The sequence below is a fragment of the Vulpes lagopus genome, chromosome 6 (genome assembly GCF_018345385.1).
Source record: "Vulpes lagopus strain Blue_001 chromosome 6, ASM1834538v1, whole genome shotgun sequence".
Lineage (NCBI taxonomy): Eukaryota > Metazoa > Chordata > Mammalia > Carnivora > Canidae > Vulpes > Vulpes lagopus.
Window position 1 is genome coordinate 75976970 of NC_054829.1, and position 23142 is coordinate 76000111.

At 35.7% G+C, this 23142-nt stretch overlaps 1 protein-coding gene across 5 annotated transcripts in view; it reads left to right on the forward strand.

Moving 5' to 3' along the window:
* Nucleotides 1-23142, forward strand: part of USO1 (USO1 vesicle transport factor) — a 91661-nt gene that overhangs the window by 64317 nt on the left and 4202 nt on the right. For 3 of the 5 annotated variants that reach the window (XM_041760187.1, XM_041760188.1, XM_041760191.1), the window contains 14 exons: nt 1515-1693; nt 5563-5703; nt 7375-7463; nt 8063-8217; nt 8592-8803; nt 10610-10630; nt 13882-13992; nt 14315-14433; nt 14583-14764; nt 15274-15395; nt 18219-18357; nt 19535-19698; nt 20375-20464; nt 22806-22904. In XM_041760187.1, coding sequence (XP_041616121.1) covers nt 1515-1693; nt 5563-5703; nt 7375-7463; nt 8063-8217; nt 8592-8803; nt 10610-10630; nt 13882-13992; nt 14315-14433; nt 14583-14764; nt 15274-15395; nt 18219-18357; nt 19535-19698; nt 20375-20464; nt 22806-22904 — 1823 coding nt within the window. The remainder of the gene's footprint in view (nt 1-1514; nt 1694-5562; nt 5704-7374; nt 7464-8062; nt 8218-8591; nt 8804-10609; nt 10631-13881; nt 13993-14314; nt 14434-14582; nt 14765-15273; nt 15396-18218; nt 18358-19534; nt 19699-20374; nt 20465-22805; nt 22905-23142) is intronic. The other 2 variants (XM_041760189.1, XM_041760190.1) reach the window with 1 other exon arrangement.

Consider the following 23142-nt stretch of genomic DNA (forward strand, 5'->3'; position numbering starts at 1 on the left):
TTAAGTTTTATTTATTTAAGTGATCTCTATATTAAACATAGGGCTTGAACTCAGACAACCCTGAGATCAAGTCATGTGCTCTTGCAACTGAGCCACTCAGGTGCCCCCCAAATAAACTCTGTTAATTTAAAAAAAAAAAAAGGAACTGATTTTTGTAAACATAAAACTCTAATAGGAGTAAAAGTGTAGGTGTACTGCACAAAGGAACCTACTACCTGTGAACATCTAACATCAGTCATATTCTTGAGGAAACAGATCCTTGGTTAAACTAGCATTTCGTAGAGATTAGTTGGTGAACTTTAAGCTTAAATATACTAATGTAGGCTGTAGTGTGGATAAAAGTACCCTATAGCATAGTATGTTAATAAGCAGAGATAGGAATAAATGGATAGCAGAAATCAGGACCAATAGCAAGGCAGAGGAGTGGCCAGAAATTTGTAAGGAACAGAAGAAGAGAGTGGTTAGTGTTTGAGAAACCATGGGAAGAGGGAGTTTCTAGAAAGAGACAGCAAGACAACAATGTCAGGTGCTTCTTAGAGATTAAATAAGATATGATTGATTCGGGGCACTTGGGTGGCTCAGCGGTTGAGGATCTGCCTTCAGGTCAGGGTGTGATCCTGGGGTTCTAGGATCGAGTCCCATATCAGGCTCCCTGTATGGAGCCTGCTTCTCCCTCTGCCTCTCTCTCTCTCTCTCCCCCTCTGTCTCATAAATAAAATCTTTTAAAAAATAAAATAATAAAAAAAATTTTAAGATATGATTGATTCATTCAACAAATATTTAATAGTGACCTGATAATTATAGACCTGATATCTTGTCTCAGTCTCTGCTGAGGATATAGAGTAAGTCACTGTATCCTAGTAGGGCACTCACATCCCTGTCTTTATGAATTATAATCTAGTAGAGAAGACAGATACTAAGTAATAAAAGGAGCAGGCTTTTGTGAAAGTATATAGCTGGATCATGATGATGCTAACCTGGTCATCAGGTCTTGATGTTTAATCTGGGATCTGAAGAAAAAATATGAGTTACTGAGGTGAGTGGATAGTTGAACAGAATGGTCAAGACATCAGTGGGGACCTGAGAAAGAGCACACAGCTTGTGGTCTGTGGCCATCAGGAGTCAGGCTTTCTGTCTGCCTTGCCATACTGAAGAAATGCTCAGCTCAGAGATTTGTCTTTTTAAAAGTATTTGGTTGTGGGGATCTGGGTGGCTCAGTCAGTTAAGCATCTGACTCTTGATGTTAGCTCAGGTCATGATCTCAGGGTCGTGAGATGGAGCATAGCCTCAGGTTCTGCACTCAGCATGGAGTGGAGTCTGCTAGTCCCTCTCCCTCCCTTTTTGCTCCTCCCCTGCACACAAACACATGTGCATGCACTCTGTGTCTAAAATAAATAAATAAAATCTTTAAAAAACAAAAAAGATCCTCTGCCATCCCCCCAAAGTGTTTGGGGGTTGAATTTTCCTTCAGGTTTTATCAGCCTTAACACTCTAATTTTACATTCTTTCCTCAGGTATAGTGGTAGAAGATTGTCTGATTTTGCTCCAAAACTTGTTAAAAAACAACAATTCCAATCAAAATTTTTTTAAAGAAGGCTCATATATTCAACGTATGAAACCTTGGTTTGATGTTGGAGATGAAAATTCTGGCTGGTCTGCGCAGAAAGTGACTAATCTGCACGTAATGCTACAGGTATACTGTAGTTAGACATAAATGTCATAAGAATTTTGACAATGTTCCTTTCTAAAAGAAGATTGCTTATGTTTGATAAATCTAGGATGTTGAGTTGGTTTCAGATGGGCTTAAAAAAACCTAATATGAAGATTTGCAGTTACGCTCAAAGATCCTCTGCCATTAACCTCCGACCCCCCACCCCCATTACATACACCCATCTCTCAGCTTCAATAATTATTAACAACTGCAAGTTTTTTTCATCTTTTATTCCCCTCTCTTGCCCTGCTGGATTTTTTTTAAAGCAAATCCAAATTTATAGTGTCTTGATGGTTTTGCACTCAGAGAATAATAGGTTAGATTATTGATTTGAATTTTTAAAATTTGCTTTCTTCATTTAAAGCTTTAATGTTCGGAATATTACGTTCAGCAAATAAATTAATTCAGTAAACATTTACTGAAAGCTAGGCACTGACTACTAGGAAATGAATGATAATGTGCCTGCCCCCAAAGACTAATAATCTGTTTTAGAGTCTGACACAAGTTAAACTGACATATCACCTGTAATTTTATTTAAGCTTTATGGTGAAAGTTTTGTGGTGATGGACAGTAAAAGTGAAGACAGTAGGATCCCAAATGATTTCTGCATCAGAGAATATATGAAATTCTTTGAAGTATTTTACTTCTTCATTATTCCTTTTCAGTCCTTTAAGTTTTTATACACTAGCCTCCCAATTTACTCACTCTCTGGTGATTATTGTGGGTCTTTGACTATCTCTGAACTGTGCCTGCATCTCTGAAGTTGTTTTCCTCAAAACTAGATAGATGTTTTCTCTAGTAACTAGAGTCTGAATATCGCTGCATGCCCTGGGAGTTGGCTATGTAGGTTGATTGGATAATTAGGGTGACCAGATGCCCCATTTTGCCAGGCTAGTATCTATTTTGTAATTACTATTATAGTATCCTCCACATCTAAAGGGTCCCAATTTAGATAATAAATTATAGTTACCCTATATAGGTAACTAGCTATATAGAATATGCCTAAAAATGATTAGGAAAATATTCTACAGGAGAACATGGATAAAATCTAGTTTATACTCCCCACTTCGTTTCTATTTTCAAATGTCAGTATTACACATTTCGAGACTGTGTTAGTTTTTTTACTTTCAAAATACTAAACTTGGTATCTTTGCTCAATACCACTTCCTTAATAAAGGAAATTCCTCTTTCAAAACGGGATTGGACAGTGAAAGGATCTGGTGATGTGCAAAAACATATATATCTTGCCAAGCAGAGAAGATTTAAAGTGCTGGAGGAGTCCACGCGTATTTTATAGTTTAGAGTACTATGTAAGGAAAGTGTCACTCTCTAAAAAGTAAAGTTGTTTTACCACAAAAAACGTAGACTAGAATGCTGAATATCAACAAAAATATATAGTATTTTAGGTACATAGTAAATTGGTTCTTTGAGTATTCTTGACTTATAAAAACTGAATAAAATCTTAAACATAAACTTCAAAATAAAGAAACTGATTTTAATTCAACTTAATATATTCTTCATCTCAAAGATTGAGTAGTTGATACATTCATGACTTCACAGGCTGCACAGGTTATCCTCTGCTATTTGACCTGTTTTATGTAGGGTTGCTTGTACTTGCAGTTCTCTATTACACACCAAATGAAAATGCATAAAAAAATGATAAACGGTCCTATTTGGATAGATAACATCCTAACTGAAATTATTAATCTTTGCAGTTGAAATCATGATTGAAAAAAAAAAATGAAATCATGATTGATTTTAAAAATTCTAAAAGTTGAATTTGATGTGTTTGAGGATATTTTATTCAGATTTTACAGATTAAATTTGGGGAAAGCATCTTTTTGAAAAGTTTTTTGGTCATAAAACTTTTTAATTTTGTTCTGGAATGATAGTGTTATGACTAGTTCCACCTCCTATTTCTATAGGCATGTATATACGCTTATATACCATTTTTTTGGTCAGATACTACCAGCAACTCTCAGAAAGCTCATTACCTTATGAGAGAATCCTTTTCATTTTTGGGTAATTCTAGTTATTAAAAACTTAATCCAGGCAGCCTAGGTGGCTCAGCGGTTTAGTGCCACCTTCAGCCAGGATCCAGTCCCATGTAGGGCTCCCTGCATGGAGCCTGTTTCTCCCTCTGCCTGTGTCCCTCTCTCTCTCTCTCTCTCTCTCTCTCTCTCTCTGTCTCTCTCTCTCGTAAATAAATAAATAAAATCTTTAAAAAAATTTAAAAAAAAATCTGTATAATGAGTCAAAATCTGTCTTGATAAAGCTCCTGCAAACGTCCCCTTGTTTTGCTCTCTGGGAAAATACAAGTCCATTCCTTATGGTATTTTACATATTTGAATGTTGTTATTAAGTCTTTCCATTGTTTTCTTATCCTTATATTAAGTATTCCCTCGTTCTTCGGTCACCTTTTCCTACTTCTCTGTCATCTAGAAAATTGAGAATTATCTTTTCTCTTTTTACATCATCAATAAAGATACTCAGCTGCTATTAGATGATATTAAGGAATTATTGTTGATTTAGTTAAGTGCAGTAATGGCATGATGATTATGTTTCTTAAAATCCTTTTTAGGGCAGCCCAGGTGGCTCAGTGGTTTGGCGTCACCTTCAGCATAGGGCGTGATCCTGGAGACCCGAGATTGAGTCCCACATTGGGCTCCCTGCATGGAGCCTGCTTCTCCCTCTCCTATGTCTCTGCCTCTCTCTCTCTCTCTCTCTCTCTCTCGGTCTCTGAGGAATAAATAAATAAAACCTAAAAAATAAATAAATAAATAAATATCTTTTTTAGTTACAGATGCATAAAGAAATATTTATGGGAGAGCTGACACCTAGTTTGGTATTTGCTTTAAATATATGTATTTTTTCACATAAGGGTAGGAGGAGAATAAATTAAAAAAACAAAAAACCATGGAGGCCTAACTGGAAAGGTCTAAGGATATGAACCAGTAGGTAATCCTAAAGCCTCTCTGTAGTGACATCAATGTATTAACCCATTTAATAAAGTATTATCATAAATTTCCCATTTGATCTTAATATATAAGATTTTATACACGCATATTTGGGGTGACATTTTTTTATGTTTCTCAGTTTCCATGTTCAGGTTCAGACTAATCGTTCGGCCATAAGGATTTTTTTTAAAAAGATTTTATTTATTTATTCATGAGAGACACAGAGAGAGAGAGAGAGGCAGAGACACAGGCAGAGGGAGAAGCAGGCTCCATGTGGGAAGCCTGACATGGGACTCAGTCCTGGGTCTCCAGGATCATACCCCGGGCTGAAGGCAGCGCTAAACCGCTGAGCCACCCTGGCTGCCCCATAAGGATTTAATTAGCATTAGTAGTCAATGAGGAACCCCTTGCCTAATGCAGATATCTTCTACCATGTGTTCAGTTGTAGTTTTAGTCTCTCTTTAAGTATCTCCAGTTTAAGGGGAATTTGTCACATCTCAAGCCATTCTATTTTCAGATCTACTCTCTAATTAGGTAGTTCATCTTTATTTGATAAGAAACGTGCCACCCTGTTACATATTCATTCATTAATTTATTGAATAAAATCTATGCGATTAATACTGGGCTCATTCTCTGGAATACAAAAGTGACTGAGGCAGTGTCTGGTTTGGGAGCTCACAATCACCTGCAGAAGACAAACTGGAGCAAATGGCGTAATAATGTACAATGTACTATAACAGAACTAGTGCCATGAAAGCATGAAGGGAAGAGCACCTAGATCTGGCTGAGTAGGTGAGGGAATCCTTCACAAAAATATTCTTGTTTATGTGGATAATTTCCTTCAAAACTTCTAAAATCTTTAAAGACAAATTTTGTTTTCTCTTTCTTTCTCAGCTCGTTCGTGTACTGGTATCTCCCACCAACCCTCCTGGTGCCACCAGTAGCTGCCAGAAAGCTATGTTCCAGTGTGGCTTACTGCAGCAGCTCTGCACTATCCTAATGGCTACTGGAGTTCCTGCTGATATCCTGACCGAGGTAAACCACATGGAGGCAGGGGCTACTCTGTGGAAGTTGAAACTGGGAATCCTAAGAAGCACTAGATGACAGACAGCTACAGAAAAAAAAAAAAACAGTGAAAGTTAACCATTTTTATATGTTAAATTCCTTATTGATCCTACTAAAATATAATTGGCATAATGATGACAGTATTAAGCCCAAAAAGTAGACTCATTTCTCAAGTTTAATAGTCTATAAATAATGTTAAAGCTTCCAGGATTTCTCATAAAATTTATTGTATTCAACAGGAGGGCACAGTGTGATTTATGTTTTTAATTTTGAGAACAGTATGACTTAGTCAAATAAGACTTCAGACTTAAGTAGTCTTACATACTCCTAGAATTATAAATTCTTTTCCCCTGATGTTTGTATTTATATCAGTCATCAGGGTTTATAATTTTATGACTACATAAAAACTGTTTCCTGTAAGCCAGAACCCTAATACCTTTTTTAAATATCCTTCTCTCCTTCCTGAGTTGTAGTAGTGTTCTTTTTTCATCTTACTGATTTTCTGTATGCCTGCATATGAATACCATCACCGGTTTAACATGTCATTTCCATCCCAGACATTTTTCTTTCTGGAAGCCTTCCATCCCCCCTGCTCCAACCCGGGCTGGTTATTTTCTTCTTCTGTGCACATCTCTTGTCCTGGGACTTTCACCATCCCCCTAGGACTTCTTTTTACTTCTTTCTTGACTCCCTGAGTTATCAGGATTCCAAGACTTTATCCCCCACCTTTTGGCTCATTATCTTAGTTATTTAACTTCCTGAAAACGGTAAATGGCAAGTGAACTTGTTTTTTTCGTGAACTTGTTTTTAACTCTTTCAGTCATGCTTCTACTTTGAGAGTTACTCTAATATTTGGGTAGGTGTGGATTCAGAGGTGAAATCATAACACAACTTTCAGAACATTATTTCAGTGCTGCCGTTAAGAAATCTGAAGCCATTTTAAATCTTAATCCTTTTTACGTAATCTTTTTTTCTTCTAGAAATTTTTGGGATCTTGTCTTTCTCTCTGGCTTCCTGAAATACACTGATGATGTGCAGTACTACAGATCTTTTTTTGTTGTTGCCCTCCCCAATTATTTTTGACACTCACTGGGCCCTTTCAAACTTATAGACATGTGTCCTTCAGTCCTGAGAATGTTTTTTTATGTCTCTTGATAATCTTTTTCTTTTATGTTCTGTTTCTGCAAACCACATTAATAGGTTGTTGGACTTTCTGTGGACTTAGTTTGTCTTTTTATTCTATTTTCTTGGAAGTATTTTCAGCGTTGTCCTTACATTGAAATTTTATTATATTTTAAATTTGTTCTCTGATTTTTATCTTAAAGCATCCTTGTTTTGTAGAAATAGATTCTGTCTCTTAAAGGATACTTTTTTTTGTGGATACTATTAATTTGAGTTTTTTGATATTTTAAATGCTTGTAGTTCGGTGTTATTTTCTAATTAGAGGCCTGTACTTAATGTTTTAAAATGTTATTTCAAAAGTGTTAGAAGATTACAATGCTGTCACTGCTTTTTTTGTGTGTCTGAATTTTGGCATTTAAAAGCAAAACACAGAAGGGTATATAACATTTTCTTCTTTTGAAAACAGGTTTTCTTCCTTGACTTACTCTCTCTAAATTTTTATTCCCTCCCTGCCCATAGACCATTAATACTGTATCAGAAGTTATTCGAGGCTACCAAGTGAACCAAGACTACTTTGCTTCTGTAAATGCACCTTCAAACCCCCCAAGGTAGGAAAAGGGAAATACTGTGATTCCTTTGAGAAAGTCAAAACTTACTTTGAGTCTTTAGGATATCTCATATATACATCTTCTCCTAAGAAGTTGAGCTGTAAGGTTTTTTTTTGTTGTTTTTTTTTTTTAATTTTTTAATTTTTATTTATTTATGATAGTCACAGAGAGAGAGAGAGAGGCAGAGACACCGGCAGAGGGAGAAGCAGGCTCCATGCACCGGGAGCCCGATATGGGATTCGATCCCGGGTCTCCAGGATCGCGCCCCGGGCCAAAGGCAGGCGCCAAACCGCCGCGCCACCCAGGGATCCCCTGAGCTGTAGGTTTTGAAACTAGAAATTACCTGACAAGATAAACATGTTGGTATTTTACAAGAGTTTGCAGTCCTTGGAGCTTAGGTATTTGGGCTCTTCTACCTCCACTCTGCCTTAAGCAAATGGAGTTATGCTGCAGTTATCATTTCTGCAAGATGGAGATGGAAATATTAACCTGGCGTTCTTGGTTCTGGTTCTTCAGTCAGCATCTATGACTGGTTATTGATTCATGTAGTTGGGTCGCAAACGTTTCTTTTGTTCTTTTTTTTTTTTTTAACGCAACAGACCAGCAATTGTAGTACTTCTCATGTCCATGGTTAATGAAAGGCAGCCGTTTGTACTGCGCTGTGCTGTTCTCTATTGTTTCCAGTGTTTCTTATATAAAAACCAAAAAGGACAAGGAGAAATTGTGTCAACGCTTCTACCTTCCACTATTGATGGTAAATAATTTTGTTCTAATTTCTGTTTTGAAAAGTAGTCTTTAAAGTTTTTAATGATAAAATGTGTCATAAATGATAACAGACCCTGGTATAGTGGAATATTTAAAGTATGGCATTTCCTTGAATTTGCTTTAGAAATGCAGCTTTTAATTAAGATGGTCATTTTCTGGAATATCATCATCTCCTCAGTTTGATCCCTAAAATGTTCTAATATTTCTTTGTTCTGCCACTCTTCTTTCAAGGTCCTTTTATTTTGTTTTGAAAAGCAGACTTTTAAAATTGTCACCTAATAACGCTAATTAACAGATTTAAAAATAGTATATCATGTGTAAAACATTTAATTTTTTATTATCATCTGCCTCCTATCTTTGTAGCAACAGGTAACTCTGTCTCAGCTGGTCAGTTACTGTGCGGAGGTTTATTTTCTACTGATTCACTTTCAAACTGGTGTGCAGCTGTGGCCCTTGCCCATGCTTTGCAAGAAAACGCTACCCAGAAAGAACAGTTGCTCAGGGTTCAGCTTGCTACAAGTATCGGCAACCCTCCAGTTTCTTTATTACAACAGTGCACCAACATCCTTTCACAGGTAAAGTGGCGAGCAGAACTTCTCTGAGGGGGAAAAGGTTTCAGCACTACATTTTTATGTCAAGGATACAAGGATTTTAGCATATCCTTAGTCACAGATGAAAAGGGAAAGAGGCATGGACTTATCTCCACATTGGCTTGTTGTAACAAGAAACAGTCTGGAGAGAAAGCAATAAATATTCTTACATGAGTGGTTTTGCCAGCTAGTCATTAAGGTCTGCTTCATGATGGAAACATGTATTCTGGACAGAAAGGTGTTTTGTTTTTTTCTTTTTGTTCCTTCTACAGCATCCACAGTGTTCTGCATGTCCTTTTCTTGTTCTGCTCTATAGGCGAATTTGGGTCAGTTTATAAGAAGGAATAGAACAAAGTTCCTATCTGCATACTTCCCTCTTTCTCTTCCCAAGCCAATCACTCTTCTTTCAGGAAACAAAGTGAGAATACCAGTCCATTGCTTGCATAAACATTGTACTCCTTGATGTTTATGAGCACTCAAATCATCAAAACCCTAAGGCATATCATTTAGCTAGTAAAATGGAAAAAAGCATAACTGTTTGCATTCCTCTAGACCCCTAACGAGAACATCATAGCTTAACTGAAGTGTGGATGCTAAGGTATTTAAGAATGTCACTTACTCCTGCATGATTTGTGCCCATGCACCAACCTTGCTGTTGAATAGTTCAGGTTCTCTCTTTAATGAAACTACAGCTATCAGCAGTCATACAAAGTAAAAGTATACTTAAATCTAAAATCATCCTGTCCATTGGCGTTTTCCTGCCTGCCTCCTCCCTGGGATAAGGTGCTGTGTCCTTCTTAATTTTTAATTTTGTCACACTTGTTGATTTGTTTTATTGTGAGTTTTTAAAGAGACATGCATGCCATCCACAGGAAGCTATAAATTAAAAGTTAAGAATTAACATAGTGGAAAGGGGGTTGTACACTTCCTTGTTTAAAACCTGTTTACTGGGGATCCCTGGGTGGCGCAGCGGTTTGGCGCCTGCCTTTGGCCCAGGGCGCGATCCTGGAGATCCGGGATCGAATCCCACGTCGGGCTCCCGGTGCATGGAGCCTGCTTCTCCCTCTGCCTGTGTCTCTGCTTCTCTCTCTCTCACTGTGTGCCTATCGTAGATAAATAAAATTAAAAAAAATAAATAAATAAATAAAAAAAATAAAACCTGTTTACTTAGATTGAAAGCCTATTTTATTTTTTATTTATCTTCTTTTTTTAAAGATTTTATTTATTCTTGAGAGAGAGAGAGAGAGAGTCAGAGACATAAGCAGAGAGAGAAGCAGGCTCCATACTGGGAGCCTGACGTGGGACTTCAGGATCACGCCCCGGGCCAAGGGCAGGCACCCAGGCTGCCCTCATTTAATTAATGATTTGAAAAAACTACCCCCAAATATTCATATTCTTATGTATTTAATACTTGTCATTCTCATGTTGATGTTGAAAACAGATTCTCTTAAGCCAAACAGCAATTAACTGACCACTGCCACCAGAGAGACTTTGTTCTAACATTGTATTCACGATTAATGCATAATGAGAAATTCTCAAGAATGGTGTCTTCCCACAGTGCTATAAAATGATCCCCTCTCCTCCAAAATGTAGAGTATTATTATATAATACAAGATTAGAACTATCCTGTCCCAAATTATTGGTGTGGGTTTTAGGGACCATCTGTGAGTGATTTTTCTAGAGTTAATTTTCTAAAAATTAGAAATTTTTAATTATCTGTTATTAAAAACTAGAGTTAAATTTTTCTAAAGCAGTAATATTTGTGAGTAATTTGTAATGTATAATTTGCAGGGTGATAAGATCGACAGACGGGTATGTATTGCTTGTTTCAGCTTAGGCATTTCCCTCTTACAACAAGGCTTTGGGTTTTGCTGATGGTTTTTTTTAACTGCTTGTTTAAAGTTGTATTCTACTCACACTTTCATGCATCAGCAAGTTTCTCTCATAAGTGGCTCTCCAGTTTTTCTCTGTGGGATGTTTTCTCCATGTAGTGGTATTACTAAGAACTGTGGGAATGAGTCTGAAGTTATACTTGTTCTTCCTTTGGGTATGCTTGCACTATCTGGAATTCCTTGGTTTGGGTTTTTTGGTGGTTTTGTGTGTGTGTGTGTGTGTGTGTGTGTGTGTGTGTGTTTCTTCACCTAAGCTTGCTTCTTTATTTCCCCCTGAAACCATTTCGAAGCTAGTAAAATTTAGGGTTAAGAATTTTGTCTTTAGATAGTCAGTACATGAAAGAATGTGATGACTTTTATGTTACTTAGTTTAGTGAAAATGTACAATAGTAAGTATAATTTTGTAATGTGAAAGATTTCTGAATTAAATATTATGGGTTATTCTGGATGTAACCCATATGGTACAATTACCAATGGGGATTTGTTTTTGATGTGTGTTGGGAAGTTTGGTCTTGATTTTTTTTGTGTGGAGTGTGTTTGGCAAAAAAAGGAGTGTATCTTATTATTTAAGTTTGGTTAAGTTAAGTTGTGCAGTGTTGATAATAATAAACTGAGATCCTGTTAGAAATTGTATCTTTGTATGAGCATGATTTAACACCAGTTAATACATAGACAGATATACTTGGCAGGTTTAGCTTCCAGAATTTTTGATATTAGGTATTTTAAAAGTATACATGTGAATCATTTAGAAGGAAATTATTTTGGAGGTACAACTTATACAGTAAAATGTACAGACCTTAAGTATGCAGTTAGATGATTTTTGATAGGTGAATATACCTCTGTAACCACCACCCAGAACAAGATATAGAACATTTTAATAATATCAGAAAGTTTCATCATGCCCCTTTCCTATTAATTCTCTATCCCCAGAGACCACTGCTAAAAAGTGAATCTAATCATAATATTCTAGAACCTCATTTTAAAACTTGAAGAGTAGAAGTTTAAAATGTTAGCTTTTTGTATCTGTTTTTAAAGATTTTATTTGAGAGACAGAGAGCGTGCGCGCGCATGCACACAGAGGGGAAAAAGAGAAGCAGGCTCCCCACTGAGCAAGGAGCTCGATGAGAAGCAGGACCCTAGGATCCTGACCTGAGTGAAGGCAGACGCTTAACCAAATGAGCCACCCCAGCTTTTATATTTTTATTTTTATATTTTTATAAACAATGTGAAATACTAAATGTGTGGGATGCCTGGGTGGCTCAGAGGTTAGGTGTCTGTCTTTGGCCCAGGATATGATCCTGGGGTCCCGGGATCAAGTCCCACAAATGGGCTCACTGCATGGAGGCTGATTCTCCCTCTGCCTGTATTGCCTCTGCCTCTCTCTCTGAGTCTCTCGTGAATAAATAAATAAAATCTTTAAAAAAAAAATACTAAACTTGAAATCCACCAAGTAGAAATAAGAGGGATTTTTATTTAGAAAATTGTAAGGAAAACATAATAATTTATGTTAAAGATAAGATGATTCAGCTTTGTTTATTTTGTTTGTGATTCTCTTCCATCCTGTAAAATCTGTAATTTCTAGTAACTAAACCCTCAGAATGCTCTAAAATTATAATTTCAGCATTAACCCATTTAATCCACTCCACAATTCTATGAAATGGATATTGACTATTTCTCCTGTTGAAGGATAATGATAAGGTTGAGTTTTAGAACCAGGATGCTGTTGAGTTTTAGAACCAGGATACAAATCCTGGTATTCTGAGCCTATCCCTTTAACTTCTGTATTTGAGATTATTTAATCCAAAGGCCTCTCTTAACTAAATGAGGAGATTGGAGCCCACATAGCATATTGAACTTGCACAAGGTAGGACAGTAGAAGCTTTGGTTCTTTTAATTCCCATCCAGATGGACTCAGGAACCCGGTTGATTAGTTCCGTGGGGAGAAGAAAAACCTTTTGGTATTTTTATTTGGATTACATGAGTTTTATAGATTAACATAGCATTAATATCTTCATGATCTTGACTTTTTCTAAGGACATGGTATCTTTCTAGTGTTTTAGATCTACTTTTGTGCTTTGTAGGAGTGTTTTTAAATTTTCCTCATATAGGCTTTTTTAAATTTTTTATTTATTTATTTATTTTAGGCTTTTTTAAAAAAGGTTTATTTATTTATTTTAGAGAAAATGGAGGAGGGGGCACAAGTAGAAAGAAATCCTGAAGTAGACTCCCCACTGAGCTTGGAGCCCAGATGGGGGGCAGTAGGCAGCGCTCTATTCCAGGACCCTGAGATCATGACCTGAGCTGAAATCAAGAGTTGGCTGATAACCTTAACTGACCAGGACACCCACATGCCCCAGCCTCGTTTAGGTGTTACACAGTATTGGTTAGGCTCCTGAGTACTTTATCTTCTTTTGTTGCCATAGTTTAAGAGGGGTGTTGCATTCTATCTTCTAACTGATTCTAACTAGTTTTGTTTAACTTTGCTGTTCTTATCCTTTAGTTTATTAAAATTTAGGAAACTGTCATTTTGATGGATTTGCTAGTTTTCAAAATGGTTCAACCATAGTTGGAGTGGTATCGTTAGTGGTTGGGGCAGTTGGCTGATTTAAATAGATAAATAAATCTTTTTCTTTCTTATATTTGTGATTCTCATTATCTGGCATGTTTCAGTGAGCTTACAACATGGTTTATTATTCTTGCTAGGGAGTATATTCTCTAATGGAATTTGAGTAATTCAGGAGATTATTTCTTTTTCTTTTTCCCAATGTTTTTTGAAGGAGGTAGAATTTGTCCTTTTATCAGAAACTTGTTTTTAAAATTCTGATTGAAACATCATAAACATCAATGTAAAGTGTTTTCAGATAAATTTTTTTAAGCATTCATGTCATTCATCTTCCTTAGCAGACCATGTTTTTCTACTAATTGTATTTTAGATAACGTGGTATGTACTTATGAACATAAATCAATTGTAATGTCTGCTCTTTATTCATTTTGGGAGGTACAGCCCGTAGAGGACACAAAAATGCATTCTCGTTCAATTTTTTACATGTGGATTCCTAACATATCTTTTATAAGATGTTAAAGATCTTTTAATGCAAATGGAGGGGGATCTTAGGGCAACTTTAAGTTTGAAAAAAAGGAGATTTCTGCCAACTTATCTGTTTATTGCAGGGAAGCAAAATACAGACAAGAGTTGGATTATTAATGTTGCTTTGTACCTGGTTAAGCAACTGTCCCATTGCAGTAACACATTTTCTTCACAATTCGGCCAATGTTCCATTTGTATCCTTTATGTTTTAGTAAGATACATGTAAGTATCTTTATTTCTTTCTCTCAATAAGAGATAGTTCTAAAAAAAAAAAAAGTTCTGTGTTCTAAGTATTTGAATTCATCTGTGTTGCAGCTTTTCAAACTGTTAAGGTGGTGATGATGCTTGAGCTCTGTTTGTATATGTGTCTGTCTGTGTACCATTATTTTATGCTTGTCTAGACTATATATGGAATTTTTTGTAGAAATTCTTACATGATATGTATGTCAAATTCAAACTGTAAAATAAAATACTCTAGATATTATGAACCGTTGGTCTCCTTAACAAACATTTCAGCTTACAGGACAAATTGCAGAAAATCTTGGTGAAGAAGAGCAGTTGGTCCAAGGCTTATGTGCCCTTCTGCTGGGCATTTCAATTTACTTCAATGATAACTCACTTGAGAGCTACATGAAGTAAGTAAGGGGGAAATGCTAGGGGAAAATGACCTGCTAATGTCATCAAGGGTTAATGATAAATTTTTTCTACCAAAGTATAATGTAGACCAAGTTTATGTTTTGTTATGACTTTTTTTAAAGCATCTCATAAATGGTTATCTCTATAGAGAGAAACTAAAACAACTAATAGAGAAGAGGATTGGCAAAGAAAACTTCATAGAGAAACTAGGATTTATTAGCAAACATGAGTTGTATTCCAGAGCATCTCAGAAGCCGCAGCCAAACTTTCCCAGTCCAGAATACATGATATTTGATCATGAGTTTACGAAACTGGTAAAAGAACTTGAAGGTAAGATGGAGTTTATATTGATAATCATCAGAAAATACCTATGATTATTTTGTAAATGTATATTGTGGACACATGTAGATTATATGGTAAGCCTAAAAGTAGGGTTTTTTTTCCTAGCTTTTGGTCTATAGTTCATGGAAGGACTTTTGACATTCAATAAGATTGAAAAGACTGTATCTTATCTATCATGCAGCTAGGCCATATGTTTTTGCTGATTGAGTCTTAATAATAAAATAGGATTAAACATTTTTAAAAATATTTTATTTATTTTAGAGAGAGAGAGTGTGCATACATAGGTGCACGCATGAGTGGGCGGGGGGAAGAGGCAGAAAGAGCAGGAGAGAATCTCAAGCAGACTCTGTGCTGAGCGTAGAGCCCAACGTGGGGGCTCGATCCCATAACCCTGAGATCATGACCTGACTCAAAATCAAGGGTCAGTCACTTAACCAACTAAACTACACCAGATTTTAAATCTTTCAAATACATTTTAAATAAGCTTTCTTTTATAGGTGTGATAACTAAGGCTATTTACAAGTCCAGTGAAGAGGATAAAAAAGAAGAAGAGGTGAAGAAAACATTAGAACAGCATGACAGTATTGTGACTCACTACAAAAATATGATTCGAGAACAAGTAGGTACTGATAAATTGTAAACACTATCTGATGTACTGATACTCTTTTACTTTGGGGAAGAATTTTTCCTGGTATTTCATATGCAGGAAGATACAGAAAGTAGAGCTCATTTTCCCCAATAATTCAAAACTATCTTAGTACTCAATACATTAAGCTTAATATTGTGTTAAGCATTGTGCAGGATGTTGTGGATAAAGGGATGAGTCAGACATGTTCCCCTATTTCAGTCATGGGCAGAGAAAACTATCAATAGGTTATTGTGACACACATATTAAGTCTAGTGACAGAGATAATGCAAAGTATGTGGCAGCACATACTAAATTAGAGGCCCCTAATTTAGCTAGGTTAGAGCAGGGGCTTGGAGAAAACAGAACGTGAGTCCCAAATGGATAACTAGAAATAAGCTGGGCCAAAGGAGGGATAGGGAAGAGGGGCAGGACTTGTTACTGGCATGTACATAGAACACTTGGTGGCTGCATGGAATAGACAGTCGAGAGGCAAGGCCAGAGGGAAGGAGCTGGTCGTGACAGGCTAGGGGAGGGAGCTGGGGTGCTGATGGTGACAGTGGGGATAATGGCTGCTATATTTTGTTTGTTGTGTTCTCACAAAATACATTTTAAATGCTATTTCATTTAATTTTCATAGTATCCCTACAAAGTAGTTAATATCTTCATTTAAGAACAAATGAGGAGTCTTGAGACTGACAAAATTTAAACTTGTCCAGGGTCACTCAGTGATTGGTAGAACAGAATTCCAGAGGTTGGTGTTCCCAGGCCTCTCAAACTCATACTATGTGCTGTTGAGGGCACAGGGCTGAGAAATGTGGGAAGGAAAGAGGAAGCGGAGGAAACTGGCAGGACTTGGTAATGATTGGATGTGAATGGAAGGGAATGTAAAGGGTCAGATAGGATCTTCAGGTCTCCTTCTTGCATGACTGAATAGACAATACTGAGAACAACAGAGAATGTGGATTTATTAGAGTGGAGAATGATGCTGAGTGTCGAAACTGCCCTCTCAGTCATCAATTGATATTTTCTGGGAAGGACACCAGAGAACCTCCACTCTTGGATTGTGTTGAGCAGCTTAAACTTTCCATTACATTTCTTCAAAATGTGTTTCTTGTTTTCTTTCATTTAACTCCTCAACACAGTATATACCTTGATTGGAATCCTAAAAAGTACTGCAGTTATTATCTGGAAAATAAGATTATTGATGTTATTAAAATGCTGGTGTCATTAAAACCAATACATGGGTGGCAGTCCACCTGGGCCTGGTTGCACTCCCTTCTCTGCACTGGCTTCCACCCCCTGCTGACTATGCACAGCTTGAGGCAAGTGTGGCAAGTGAGACCTTCGGGAGAGGACTGTACATGAGAACTGCCCCTGTATTCTTCCCCACAATCTATACTGTTGAGGTTGGAATTCTAAGAAAGAATAAAAACATAGTGGTTTGTTTGTTGGTTTGTTTGTTTAAAAGATTTTATTTATTTATTCATGAGAGACAGAGAGAGAGACAGAGAGAGAGAGAGAAAGGCAGAGACACAGGCAGAGGGAGAAGCAGGCTCCATGCAGGGAGCCCGACGTGGGTCTCGATCCTGGGTCTCCAGGATCATGCCCTGGGCTGAAGGCAGCACCAAACCTCTGAGCCACCCAGGCTGCCCCCATAGTGGTATATTTAGCATTCAGTCTGAGCTTTTCAGTTTATAAGGAGATCAGTAAATTAGAATCCTCTTTGAATGATTCAAACTTAAATCCTTAAACTATGCATGGTTATTAGGATTTTTCATCTGTATTTTAGTACAAGTATGGAGTCGTTTCCAGATGGTAAAATATAATATCTTAAGAGCAATGGAAAAGAAATACTTGTAACATGATGTTACAGCCCACACTTGAGGCTGATAAATATGGTTAATTTGGAAGAAGAAAAGAGTGATTTGACAAAATTACTGTAATGACTCTGCTTTAGAAATGTTAATTTTAAATATTCTCACCATTTAAAATGCCATTTGACAATTAGGCAGTAAGCAGTAAGAACTGTAAAATCTTTATATAAACCGTGAATGACATTTGAGAATCCATCCTAAGGAAATTCTTCAAAATTCAGGAAAACAAAAATATGATATTTATTGTAATAATATTATTATTTAGAAAAATGGAAAGCAACTTTGGTGTTGCTTTTGAATGTAAATTATATTGCATTTACTGATGTAAACATTAGAAGTTATGATTGCAAAAAAAACTAGAAATGAGAGGAACTTACAATTGAGTAGTAGGTAAAGGCTACAAAATGACATGGACTGAGTACGACAAGTTTAAAACACTTGAATTGGGGAAAAAATTAGCAGAAAATAAAGAACTAGATCAAATTCCAATTAGTTATATTAGGGTGGTGAGTGTTGGAAGTTCTTTTTTTGGCCTTCTGAATACTCTGTTCTAGAATTATCTTTTTTGTTAAAAGTAGTATAGATGTATGTTTATGTATATACACTAAGTTTCTTAAATAGTTTGATATAAATTTTTAAGTGTTTTTTTTGACCATAAAATGGAGTTTTTAAAATTAACTGTCCCCCACATTGCAATGGTATTGCAGGTTGTGCCATGGTGCTTATTAATGGGGCAGTACTGGAAAGTTTACAGTTCTGCTACATGTTAATTGACCTTGGTGCATACATGAATGTATTATTACTTAATTGCTAAGCGATTCTGGAAGTGTTGAGTACTTTAATAACATGACCCAAAATAATCTCTGATTTTTAATTTGCTCTTTTTCCTAATACTAATTAGTATAAATTTAAAACACTTGAATTATGTTTTATTTCACAGGATCTGCAACTTGAGGAATTAAAGCAGCAGATTTCTACATTAAAATGTCAAAATGAACAGCTTCAGACAGCAGTCACACAGCAAGTATCTCAGATTCAGCAACACAAAGATCAGTATAATCTTCTTAAAGTACAGCTAGGTAGGTATAGCTAGCCATAACTATTGTAGTGTCCTCCAGAGCTGGACTAAATCACATAGATTATTCTTGTGGACTAGTCTTTCTCTAACCTTAATCACTGTAACAAACAAATGTGTAAATCGGAGTTTGAAGTCCCAAGTTCCTTGCTACCTACTTCAGTATCTGATCCATTGATTCTCAGCCTTGGCTGCTCGTTAGAATATCCTGAAACCTTTTTTTTTTTTTTTTTTTTTTTTTTTTTACCACCAATAGTGAGACCCCACTCAAGTGTTTTAAGTGTTTGATTTAATTAGTTGGGGTTGGAGCCAAGCATCAATAATGGTTATAAGCTTTCCCAGGTGATTCTGATGTATAGCTGGTTGAGAATGACTCCTCTAACCTTTCTATTTTCTTATCTGCAAAATGGAACTGATAATAGCGTCTGTGTCATCTGAGAATTAAATGAAATAATATATATAAAATTCTAGTTCATTGCCTGGCGTGTGGTAAGAGTCAAATGCTTGTAAATACTCTTATTCTATAGTGCTTATGATTGGAATGCTAGCTATTTAGAAATAGTCTATTTATATAAAGGTGACTATAATTTTCAGAAAAAATCACCTCTTTTCACTTCCTTATTTATAACAATAATTTGTCAATTATTTTAGCATGTACAGAAAGCCAGTCCTTTGTGAAGATTTTAAAAGGGATTTTGTTTTCTTTTATATTAATTGATCAAACTGGAATTGAAACTACTGTAATTTTTTTTTAGATTTATTAATTTGTGGGGGGAGAAGAGCAGAGGAAGAGGGAGAGAATCTCAGCACAGAGCACTGAGCACAGAGCCCAGTCTCGCAACCCTGAAATCATGACCTGAGTGGAAACCAAGAGTTGGACACTTAACCGACTAAGCCACCCAGGCACTCCAAAACTCCTGCAATTCTTATAGTTTCCCAAACCATGCAATTTAGTCTTTTAATAAGACGATGCTGTTTTTCTTCCCAGAAAACTGAAAATAGCCTCATTTCACTATTTCTATCAATATGCTATTTTGCAGAAGTGGAATGTGCTTACAAAAGTACCACCAAAGTAATTGAATTAAGGAAATTTTGCATTTTTATATTTAAGTCTTCTCAATCAAGAAATGAAAAACTTAAGTTTCATGCTGGCTTTTCAAATTTTATTCCTGTCTTAATAGGAAAAGATAATCAGCATCAAGGTTCTTACAGTGACAAGACTCAGGTGAATGGCATTCAATCAGAAGAAGTTGGTAGGTTACGAGAAGAGCTAGAAGAATTAAAAAGTAACCAGGAGCTTTTACAAAGCCAGCTGGCTGAGAAGAACTCTCTGATTGAAAATTTGGTGAGTAAATGTTAAAAAAATTTAAGAGGTCAAGAATAATTCTCATTACCCTGCTTCTTTATTTTCCTGGATCCCTTAAGCCAAAGTATCATAGTATGATTTTAGAATATGAGCTTTGGAAGGCGTTTGGCTGGCTCAGTTGGTAAAGCATGCTGCTCTTGACTTTGGGGTCATGAGGTTGAGCCCTATATTCAGCATAGAATTTACTTAAAAATAAAATTAGAGTATGAGCTTTGATGTCACTGTCTAAAGCTTCAGCACTTCCTAGCTAATTGAATTTAAACTACTTAGTTAACCTCTTTAAACTTGTTTCTTGATCTATAAATTGGTAGTGGTTGTGTTTTGTTGTTGTAAGAATTAAGTGAACTATTCTGTATAAAGCTTTTTTAATACATGGAAATCACTCAATAAATACCTATGTTTATGTTCTTTCTCCATATGACCTCAGATATAAGTGCTTAGATTTACTTATGCCTATTTGATATAAGTTTATTAGTTATGGAAAAGTTGTAGACAGTGTGTGCTATGTTGAAATTTTATCTTGGATATAAAAATTTAAATGTTGATTTGAAATTTTTGATAAACCTCTATAAGGCGTAGCTTATATGTTTACAGTTTTGTTTCCTATCTCTTTAGACTGAATTTATTTCGTAGTTTATTTTTATGCTATTTGCAGAAATCTTCCCAAACATCACGTGGCACAAATGAACAATCTTCAGCAACAGCTTCTGCTAGAGATTCTGAACAAATTGCAGAATTAAAACAGGTAATTTTCCAGCTTGTTCCAAGTTCTATTTTGTGTTGTTTTAATTATAAGAGTAACAGACCTGTAGTTTCATTAATCTAGAACTACTTTGTTGGTGTAAGCAAAATTTGATAGTGAAGATAGTTATTTGAAAGTCCAGAAGCTTTTTTAATTAAATAGTAATGGTATTTTGCTTTTTATTAAGTATTTTTATTTTTTAATTGTATTCCTTTTAACAGATTTGAGCATCTCATCCAAGTTCTTTGTAGATTATCAGTGAACTAACAGGGAAAGTTTAAGTGTATTTATAAGCTGCAAATAGGAAGATATAAAATCCTATGCCTAATGTTCATGTACTATTGACCATGATAATTGCATGGTTAAATGTATTGAGCGTTTAAACCATTCTGTCCAGAAGAATGTTTGTTTTTAAAATTGGAAAAGGGAATAAACTTGTGTATATCTCAATTAGATGACTACCTAGAGAGCAAAACAAACTTTTTTTCTGCTATAGTAATTTATAATATCTAGAAAAGCAAATTAAACTTTTTCCTACTTGGTTATCTGTAATATTTATAATTTCCTGTGAAACTAGGTAGTGCAAATTTAACTTTATCCAATGAGAATATTAAATGTATTTGTTCAAGAAAAGAGCCAGAAAGAAGAAAAAAAACTTATGTATAGAATTAAATATTGGAAGAAAAGCCTAGAAAAGTATCAGATTGCTCATTAGTATATCTATCCCTAAACAAGTTGGGTTTTTTACTTATAAAATTTTCTTTCTTTCTTCCTTTCTTTTGTTTTTCTATCCTACCCTCCTTCCTTCCTTCCTTTCTAATAAAAAAGGAATGTTACTTTTGTTTCTTTTAAAAAATAAAAATAAGTAATACTAAAGGAAGAAGTGAACAACCCTACCTAGCACTGATTTCTTTCTCCTCCACTAGTCATTTGGTTCTAGCCCACTGACATGGCTGACCACTGACATGGCTGATCTGAGAGAAAAATTACTATCCACAGTGAAACTGTCATATTTTGATAATGTCCCTGTACCCCAGAGTAGAGTCTACAGTCAAGCTTTAAAAAAAAATTGTTAAAGATTTAGAAGATTCCAGTATTTGTCTACCATATTTTGCTCTTGTGAGGAAAATTAATATGCATGCCATTTTGGTTTTATGAAGTCTACATACACTAGAACTGCATTAATATTAAAGGGAATTAAATTATTAATAAATTACTTTAGTTTGTAAATCCCAAGTAAAAATTTTACTTTTTATGTTTTCCATTGAAACTTTAAATATTTCTCAAGAGACTTGTCTTTGGCTTTTTACTGTCTGCAATTTATTTTCTTTTATCAGTTTAACAGTGTTAAAAAGATATATTTTAAGTGACAGTTTTATTTCTTATATAGTAAAATCCTATAGAAAAAGAAAACTATAATTGTCTGTCTACCTGACAGTATCCCACCACTTATCTAACGTTTGCAGATATTGTCAAATATTGTGAGGGAGATTCTCCTGGTTGAGAACCATAGTTACAATTGGTATGTTTCCCATGTGCATTTTTGGTGGGGAGAGGGCAAGAAGGTTGGGAATTTCAGCATTAATGATATATAAACTGTCAATTCCCTCCTTTTCACTACAGTGCTAACAACTTTTGTCTATATTAGGTGGCTCAGTCTAAACATGTCCTGTTTTCCCTTTCCAAATAATAAATGTCTAGTCTCTGGCCAGGAGGAGAGGAACGGTTGCCTAATGCATGAGATTGGAACAGGGATCTGGTGGTCTTCCTAAGCAGACTTTAAGCCAGCCCTGCTGGTTTTGACCTCATTTTTACCGTTTCCAGAAATACTTGGTGGGACCAGATCACAAGCCTTTTGGCAATCATGCATTGCAAGTCAGGTAGCAAGGTGACTTTCTCAACATCTGTTTAGGCTTTTAGCTTTCTCAAGTATGCTGCGGTCAGTCACCACTGCCATTTTGCTTTCTGAAATTCCCCAGTTTGTTCTTTTATTCTTTTTGTCCTTGTGGGTTTATCTCTCCCTTACTCTTCCTTCCTTCTTTCCTGCCTTTTATCCCTTTCCCTTTCTTTCCTTCCCTTCTTCTTCCACTTTATAATTTTTTTTACAGGGTATCTGAGGAAGAAGCCGAGGTGAATATGTATAATGAACTTGCTTAATTCTCTATCTTGAACCTAAAGTTCAAGGACAGTTTTTTTTAAAATTAGATGTTAAAACTTGAAAGGTGTGATTTTAGAGAGAAGGGCCAAGGAAGGAAATAATTTTAAATTTCTTCCTGTAAATAGACATTCCCTTGATAAAATTAATGCTATTTCATGTTACAGCTCAATTATTTTTGTCTTCTAGGAACTGGCAACGTTAAAGTCTCAGTTAAACTCACAATCTATGGAGATTACCAAACTGCAGACAGAAAAGCAGGAGCTGTTACAGAAAACAGAAACATTTGTATGTTAATTATTACTTTTTTTCCTGCAAGATAGTAAACACAAGGTTAAGAAGTTCCTTCTTTCTTTTTTCTTTTCTTTTCTTTTCTAACAAGCTGTTTCTCACCCACTCTGTAAAAGAAGCAAATGGCAGAAGCACCTTTCCTTTAGGTTTCTTACTGGTTACAGTTCTAGCCACAAAGGCATCTGGGCCATGATGGCAGCCACATTAGAGTCCGACTCAAGCAGATCAGTGTAAT